The sequence below is a fragment of the Camellia sinensis genome, chromosome 3 (assembly GCF_055761805.1).
Source record: "Camellia sinensis isolate YWXY chromosome 3, ASM5576180v1, whole genome shotgun sequence".
Taxonomy (NCBI): domain Eukaryota; kingdom Viridiplantae; phylum Streptophyta; class Magnoliopsida; order Ericales; family Theaceae; genus Camellia; species Camellia sinensis.
Genome location: NC_138963.1, coordinates 191632001 through 191641416, shown reverse-complemented (window position 1 = coordinate 191641416; position 9416 = coordinate 191632001). Strand labels below are relative to the sequence as shown.

The window sequence follows — 9416 nt, the reverse complement described above, 5'->3', positions numbered from 1 at the left end:
TGTATTCTAGCTTGTGTTGGCTAGATTTAAGCTTGGTTTTGGTCTCATCTTGACCTACCTTGGGACTGTTTTGGGTCCCCTTAGCCCTTTGGGGCTTGCCTTCCATGGTCATGGTTTGAGTCTCTTGGCTAGCTTCAAGCTTTGAGCCTTCTTGCATGCTTTGTTTGTGTTATATGTGTGATTTGGCATCATTCCTAACATCATTACAGAGCTTATGGTGCTATCATATATCCATGTTTGCTACTCTTTAAGTGTGCTTAAGAGTTGTCCTCCTTATGCCTTAATGCTTGGGCCAATTGGTATGCATGATTGTCTTGCATTTTCACGCTCTTCTTACCATCATTTTAGCACTTATGGCCACTGATTTTGGGCATGGCTGAGCTTTGTCCATCTTCGGTATAAGTCCATTGGGTATGTGGTTTGCATGTTGTTGCGTGCTTATTGCATTGTATGTTTGCATGCTTAGATTGCATTGCATTGTGCATGCTTAGTATATTACATGTTTGCATGTTTACATGTTTGCATGTTTGCTTGCATAGTCATATTGCATTGAGTTTGTTTGCATGCCATTAGTCTTGTTGCATTGTATAAATGTCCCCATGTTGCATTGTACTTGGCATACTTGCATTGCATTGTGTTTGGTTTGGGGTGTCGAACCAAACACGAGGACCGAGGGACGTTCGTACTTGAAGTGACGAAACGTGCCTCAATCCTCGATCACCGACACTCTTGATCCAACATGATAGAGTTCTAGGCATTCATGTGTTTCTGTGCATTCATTCCATATTGAATCGCACACTTGGCTCCTTTGGCCACCATGCATCGACATGCGTGATTGATGGCCCGAGGGTCAAGCACTACACTTCCTTGAGCTCATGACATGATAGGAAGGGTGGTTGTGCATACATTGCCTTGAAAATGCATTGCCACGCGCTGTTTGTCCTCTGCTGCAGCAAAATAGCATTCTGTAGGAAGATATGGCCGGCCAGCCATCTTCAGTGCCAACCAACTAAACATTGTTGGCCGAGATCCTCACAAATGGTCGATGACCAATTCCACATGGCCGATGTTCCTATATTTTGGCCGGTGACATCTCACAGTGCTCAGGGAGTGGTTCGGAAGCATCCTTGGGAGTTGTGCAGTTTTCAGAGGTACAGAACAGTGCAAACAGAGGCAACATGTGGCATGGCAACGGGTTTCCGAGCGAGGCGATTGAGCATGCATCATTCAATCATTCTGAGGCGGAGCTGCAGCGGCCTCTTTAGTTTCATAGCTTAGTTAATTTGTTTAAATTAGTTAAGAGTTATGTAATAATTAATTAGCTAGGGTAGTTAATTAATTAGTTGATTTGTATTATTTATCAGGACCCTCTGTCGAGAGGACGAACTTTGTAATAAGTGTGCATGCGTGCGTGCATGTCTTTCACCCCCAATTTCTTTCTCCCTTTTACTTACCTGCTTTCAGTAGTTAGTTTTAGGACATGTTTTGATTAGCATCCTTATGCTTGCATGTTTGGATCCATTTATCTACATTGCATGCACCAGGCTCGGCGCATCATACTAACTGCATTGTATTTCAACTCCAAGTTGAATACATGTATCAATTGTTGTACTTCATATGCCATCTTAGAATAGCCGAGCCTATCTAGTTGCATCTTTGCATGTGTTGCATTAGCCATCTTAACATGAACTAGGATCATGCATTGATTACTAACTAGTTGTTGTTTTGGCTCGGAGTACACTGTGAGTGTTTATGTTTTAGCATACTGCATGTGTGTTATTGATTGCCATGAAAGCATGCTTGCCATAAGGCTAATTGATTATTTGCTATAACTGCCTGAATGCCTGTGGGTGAAGGTTGGGTTACTTGAATTGGAACAATTCATTGAAATTCGTGATTTAGCCTACTTACAAGTAGCAAACTTCAAACCGTTTTCAAACAAACGGATATGCAATGTTTTGTTCCAACTTAGGCGATCTAGTCTATACTTGTTTGCTGTGCGCATCACATACTAATTCTAGGTTTAATAACCGGAATAAGAACACATGTGTTTTCAAAAATAAGATATCATGCTTAGTACAGGCCGATCTTTGATCGGACGAGCGGGGGTGCTCATTGCATGACCTTCCCCTCTCGTACCCAAGTTCCCGAGCCAAGGTAATATTGGTGATGACGGACACGTTGCCTTAGGCATGAGTCAGGGTTTCCTAAATTCCCCCTAAAATAAAATATTTAGGTGGCGACTCTATATCTGGCAAAGCAGTCCATGTTTGGCACTTCTTTACAAAAATCAGTTTTCCAAAACGATTTGCCAGATTTGGACTCTTTGGTGATTCATCAATCTCACATTGCACATTGTGAGATCAAATTAAGAACCGTGACATTTGAATCCGAACTGTAGAACACCATAAAGCCCTCAGGGCGTGTCTACAACAATGCAAGTAAAATATGCGTAACAACACAAATAAGGGGTGCATGACAATGCAACCTAAGTGTACTCATAACAATGTGAGCAAAGAGTTCATGATAACGCAAGTAAGGTGTGCACGACAATGCAACTAGTGTGCGCGACAACGCAAGATAGAGAGGTGCAAAACAATGCAAGTAACGTGCGTGACAGCGTAAGATACAAAAGTGCGTAACAGCGCAGGTAAAGTGCGTGACAGCGCAGGACATGAAAGTGAGTAACAACGCAAGATATGAAAGTGCGTAACAGCGCAAGTAAATGCGTGACAGCGCAAGATACAAAAGTGCGTAACAGCGCAGGTAAAATGCATAACAGCGCAAGATATGAAAGTGCGTAACAGCACAAGTAAAGTGCGTAACACCGCAAGATACAAAAGTGCGTAACAGCGCAAGATATGAAAGTGCGTAACAGCACAAGTAAAGTGCGTAACAGCGCAAGATACAAAAGTGCATAACAGCGCAGGTAAAGTGCATAACAGCGCAAGATATGAAAGTGCGTAACAGCGCAAGTAAAGTGCGTAACAGTGCAAGATATGAAAGTGCGTAACAGCGCAAGTAAAGTGCGTAACAGCGCAAGATATGAAAGTACGTAACAACACAGGTAAAGTGCGTAACAGTGCAAGATACAAAAGTGCGTAACAGCGCAGGTAAAGTGCATAACAGCGCAAGATACAAAAGTGCATAACAAGGCAAGTAAAGATGTACATAACAATGTAAGTAAGAGAAGTGCGAAACAATGCAAGTTAGATAGTGTACGAAACAACGCAAGTTAGAGAAGTACGAAACAACGCAGGTTAGATGAGGTACGAAACAACGCTAGTTAGATGGGTGCAAGACAATGCAAGTTAGTGGGTGCGAAACAACGCAAGTTAGATGTGGTGTGAAACAACGCAAAATTAGATGGGGTGCAAAACAATGCAAGTTAGATGGGGTGCGAAACAACGCAAGTTAGATAGGGTGCGAAACAACGCAAGTTAGATGGGTGCGAAACAACGCAAGTTATATATGAATATGCAAAACAATGCAAATAACGAGCGAGATAACGCAAGCTATAGAAATATGCAAAACAATGCAAATAACGAGCGAGACAACGCAAGTTATAGAAATATGCAAACCAATGTAAATAACGAGCGAGACAACGCAAGTTATATAAGGATATGCAAAACAATGCAAAATAATGAGCGAGACAACGCAAGTTATATAAATATGCAAAACAATGCAAATAATGAGCGAGACAACGCAAGTTATAGAAAATGCATGATAATTCAAATGAAACATGCGAAACATGCGAAACAACCCAAGAAGACTAAGGAGGCCGCTAAACTCCTTGCTTCGCTTAATCAAGCCAAGGGTCGAATCTGAGGTTTGATGGATCAGGCCAAAGCTGCCTAACTGACCCAAAGTAAAGTAGAGGATTGTGCTGAGGCTGTTGAAAATGTTGTCGAGGTCACCAAGGCCGAGGCAAAAGAAGCCAAGGAAAAATAGGCCCAAGCCTAAACAAAACTGCAAGCGACGCTTGCCACCAAAACAACCGAAATAAAGGAGACCGATGAGAAGGCCTATGCCAAAAGGGCAGCCAATGTCCGTGATGAATATAAAAAGAAAGTCAACTAGGCATGCAACAAGGGTTACACCCTTGGCTAAATGGCTACTTTGAAGGAGTTAGCCATCTCCGACGACTCACCTCTCTATGACGAAAGCCTACTTTTCATGCCATTCCTTCCCACTCCAAGCCATTCTGAGGATGAAGCTGGGAGGGGGAAAAGAAGCCAAGGTCGAAGCTGGTGCTGAAGTTTCTGTTGGGGTCAAGTCCCCTACTCTGAATGAGCAGGTCCTAGACTTGACTCGGGATGAAGAGGACGATGAGCTATCTAAACATTCTTCTTCGAAGAAATTTCTACAAGAAGCCGAGATCCAATCTGTCAAGAAGGGTCTTGAAAGGACCCTACTTAAGATTGAGGCTGAGAAGATTATGGAAAAGTCTTCCCAGTTGTCTACCGAGGCTGAAACACCTTCAACTGCCGAAGCATGATAGTTTTACTTAGGAATTTTTCCTTCTCACTTAGTATTTCTTTTCCTTTGAACAAATGTAACCTTTATGTTTAAACAATGTTTTAGCTTTTACATTTGGTCGACGTGCCTCTTGTATATCCAAACAAGTTTTCTTCTTTCAATGCAAGTTTTCTTTTGTAACTTGGACAAGCAATCTCTTATGCCAGGCCGAAGTGTCTTTTTGTATCTAAACAAGTTGCTTTGCTGAATGCATGCCTTCTTTCCTTCTAAGTGTTGTAGGCCTTCTTTTCTTTATGCTTTACTGCTTTTCTTCTATGCATGTTTCTATACTTAAAATTTTTTTTTGCATTTCTTCAAAGTACACCTTAATTGTGTATTGACTTTGGGGTAGAGTACCTCGAATATACCTTGATTGTTTGTCTCGGCCAACAACTGGAATACCTAAACTAACACTTAAAAATATTTTGAAATATTTTTACAAGTGCTGTTTCTTTAAACTTTATTTAGTATACTTGCTTTTTCACTTCTACTTACTGTCTTCTATCAAGACTTCACTGTTCCCAGCTTGACAACCCGGTTAGTCATCTTGGGTAGGATGTACCTCGGATACATCTTTCATTATTACCTCAGCTAATTTTCAACTTGTAAATATTCTAAAAATTTTAACAAGTCCCAAGCTTCTCAAGTTTTATTTATCACTCCTGCTCCATGCTCCCTAATGTGAGCCTAAGTTCCACTTAAGTTCACATTATTCGTTTATGGTCTTTCACCGAAGTCAGATTCAAACAAAGACTAACCGAGGTGTTCAATCTTGGTTTCTCTATTAACCTAACTGAAACGAACTTAGTTCCATTCCGAGTTTAACTCTGTTGACATGGCAAGTCTAGGTTAATTCAACTTAGTTCAACTCTATTGTATGCAAGTATAATTCAACTCTGCCATATAATAAGTCTAAATTATTCGTCATGTTTCATTTAGAAACATCGCCAACTTTGTTCAACTCTATTATATGCAAGTATAATTCAACTCTGCCATAAAATAAGTCTAAGTTATTTGTCATGTTTCATTCAGAAACATCGCCGACTTAGCTCAACTCTATTATATGTAAATATAATTCAACTCTGTCATATAATAAGTCTAAGTTATTCGTCATGTTTCATTCAGAAACATCGCCGACTTTGTTCAACTCTATTATATGCAAGTATAATTCAACTCTGCCATATAATAAGTCTAAGTTATTTGTCATGTTTCATTCAGAAACATTGCCGACTTAGTTCAACTTTATTATATGTAAGTATAATTCAACTCTGTCATATAATAAGTCTAAGTTACTTCATCATGTTTCATTCAGAAACATCGCCAACATAGTTCAACTATATTATATGCAAGTATAATTCAATTCTGTCATATAATAAGTCTAAGTTACTCGTTATGTTTCATTTCGAAACATCGCCAACTTAGTTCAACTCTATTATATGCAAATATAATTCAACTCTGCCATATAATAAGTCTAAGTTACTCGTCATGTTTCATTCAGAAACATCGCTAACTTAGTTTAACTCTATTATATGCAAGTATAATTCAACTCTGCCATATAATAAGTCTAAGTTACTCGTTATGTTTCATTCAAAAATATCGTCAACTTAGTTTAACTCTATAATATACAAGTATAATTCAACTCTGCCATATAATAAGTCTAACTTACTCGCAATGTTTCATTCAGAAACATCGTCATAGGATTAGTCAGTACTATCGCACAAATTTCAAATTCAAAAATCAAACTAACATTTTATTATTACTTCAGCTAATAAAATTATGACAAACTTTTAAAAAACAAAAAACTAATGATAAAAATATTTCAAATTGCAAGTGTTCTAGGGTCTTGGCAACTGTTTGCTATCAGTGTCTTCAAGACGATATGCCCTATTGCCAGCAACCGAGATGATTCTATAAGGCCCCTCCCAGTTTGGGCAAGCATGCCCTCCCTAGGATCCTTTTTGTTGCCGACAACTTTTCTCAAGATGAGGTCCCCAACTTTGAACTCTCTTGGGTTGACCTTCTTGTTGTAAGCCCTAGCAAGCTACTACTGGTATGCCCCTAGATGCATTGCTGCTCTGTCCTTTCTTTCTTCTAATAGATCTAGATCTCGGGCTAAGAATGCCTCGTTGGTCCCATCTTCCACTCCCTGGGTTCTGATTCCAGGGATGCCAACTTCCAGTGGAATAACTACTTTAGTGCCATAAGCCATAGCAAAAGGAGACTCTCCAGTGGATCTTCTCGGCGTAGTCTAATATGCCCAGAGCACACTGGGCAACTCTTCCACCCACTTCCCTTTTGCTGTTTCCAGCCTCTTCTTGATCCCATCCAAGATAGTCTTATTGGATGCTTCTACTTGACCATTGCTCTGAGGGAAACTTGGAGTGGAGTAGTAGTTCTTGATTTTGTACTTTGCACAGAAGCTTTTGATTAGCTTTCGGTCAAACTGTGTACCATTATCTGCTATTATTGCCCTTGGAATCCCAAACCTGGTGATGATGTTCTTCCATATGAAGTTCTTTACATCAATATCTCAAATCTTCGCAAGCTGTTCAGTCTTTACCCATTTGGTAATGTAGTTAGTTGCTACCAGCAAAAACTTCATTTGCCCAATCGCTTAAGGCAGCTGTCCAACAAGATCTATGCCCCACTGGGCAAATGGCCATGGGCTGGATACTGGGTTCAAATTAGCTACCGATTGATGTATCAAAGGTGCAAACCTTTGACACTTCTTGCACTTTCTAACGTAGGCTTCAGCATCCTTCTGCATGTAAGGCTACCAGTACTCCTGAGTGACAGACCTATGAGCAAACGATCTGCCTTCAACATGGCTTCCACAGACTCTTTCATGAATCTCATACAGAAAGTCTTCAACCTGAGAGGGATGTACACATCTTAAAAGGGGTCTAGTGAAGGATCTCCTGTAAAGATGGCCATTTGCAGTTAGGCTGAACCTGGCTGCCTTCAATATGGTCTTGTGTGCCTCTTTTCGGTCGTCTGGCAGCTTACCATCTCTGAGGAACATCACTATTGCATCCATCCAACTTGGACCCATTTCCACACACATTGCCTCATATTCTATTATTAGAGGTTCCACACTTGGTCCTGTCAAGTAATCAATCATGACTATCTTCAGCTCCCCCGACTTTCTTGCACGAGCTAGGTTGGCCAAGGCATTGGCGTGATTGTTGTCATCTCGGCTAACTTGTTGTAGCCTACAATCTTGGAACAAGGAAAGCAATCTGATAACCTCTTTAACATAGGCTATCATTCGTTCATCTCGGGCTGTATACTCGCCTATTGCCTGATTCACAATAAGTTAGGAGTCCAGAAGATGACCACCTCATCGGCCTCCATTGTTGCCGCCAACTTCAGCCCTGCAATCAGTGCCTCATACTCTATTCATTGTTTAAGGCCTTGAACCGCAGATGAATAGACTGCTCTATCATTTGTCCATCTGGCGATGCTAACACTACTCTTGCCCTCGCTCCTTGACGGTTTGAGCTTCTGTCAACAAACAAGCAAAAGGAATCGCCGATGTAAATGTCGCAGGGCTTTGGTTTCTCTTATTTCTTCTATTTTGCTAGAGTGGGATTCTTAGGCCCTAGTTGGGTTTCTTCTTGCTCCCTTGGGCATCCTAAACCTCGGCTCACCGGAGTCCGATGCAAAATGGCACCAGGGGTGAACTCGGCCACAAAGTCGGCCAAAACCTGGCCCTTAATTGTTGTTCTGGGCTTAAACTCCAAGTCATATTGGCCCAACACTATTGCCCATCTGGCTACCTTGCCTATCAAATCTCCTTGCTACAACAAAGAATTCAAAGGATGCTCAGTCAGTACCACAATCTTGTGGGCTTGGAAGTAGTGATTCAGTTTTTTCAAAGCCATTACCAAGACTAGTGTCAACTTTTCCAAGAGTAAATACCTGGTCTCTGCACTTGCTAGGGTTTTACTCACATAGTATACTGCCCTTTGTTCTCCTTTCTCTTCTCTGATTATCATTGCACTTACTGTATGCTCTGAAACTGCTAAGTATAGGAACAATTCTTCTTCAGGAATTGGATTTGACAGAACCAGAGCTGTTGTCAGGTACTTTTTTAAGTCGGCCAAGTCAACTTTGCACTCCTCTGTCCACCAATAAATTGTGGCATTCTTTAATAAACTAAAAAATGGTTTACACTTATCAGAACTTCGGCTAATAAACCTGTTCAGGGCTGCGGCCCTTCCAGTCAACATCTACACTTGTTTTGCGGATGTCAGGCTTTTCAACTCAAGGATGGCCTTGATTTGATCTGGGCTTGCTTCAATGCCCCTTTTGGTGACTAAGTATCCCAGAAACTTACCAAACCAGACTCCAAATGCGCATTTCAAAGCATTGAGTCGGAGCTGATATATTCTCAGGATAACAAAAATCACCTTCAAGTCGGCCAGATGATTCCCAGGTTCTTTGGGCTTCACGACCATGTCATCAATGTACACTTCTACTGTCTTGCCAATTAGATGTCTAAACATTTTGGTCACTAACCTCTGGTAGGTTGCTCTTGCATTTTTCAACCCGAAAGGCATCACTCTATAGCAGTACAGCCTTTTTGGGGTGATAAATGCAGTATTCTCCTCATCAGGGGGATACATTGCTATCTTGTGGTATCCCCTGTAAGTATCGAGGAAGCTTATCCTTCCATGCCCTGAAGTGGCATCTACTAACTGATTAATCTTGGGCAATAGAAAACTGTCCATGGGGAAAGCCTTATTCAGGCTAGTGAAATCAACACAAACCCTACACTTGTCATTCTTCTTTTTCACTACCACAGTGTTAGACAGCCAAGAAGGGTAGTTCACCTCGTGAATGGCTTTGCCTTCCAGCAGTTTGTTCACTTCCTCCTCAACTGCCTCAACATGCAT

The 9416-nt window shown here is 41.1% G+C and overlaps 1 protein-coding gene across 1 annotated transcript; it reads right to left on the bottom strand.

Annotated features, from left to right (window-relative positions):
- Positions 1 to 7291: 7291 nt before the first annotated feature.
- Positions 7292 to 9416, bottom strand: LOC145822117 (uncharacterized). The gene is made up of 4 exons (XM_082918715.1): positions 9097 to 9416; positions 8406 to 8676; positions 8169 to 8318; positions 7292 to 7819 (listed from the first exon to the last, which is right to left on the bottom strand). Exons 1-4 carry the CDS (start codon positions 9414 to 9416, stop codon positions 7292 to 7294), a joined length of 1269 nt encoding a protein of 422 aa, XP_082774841.1.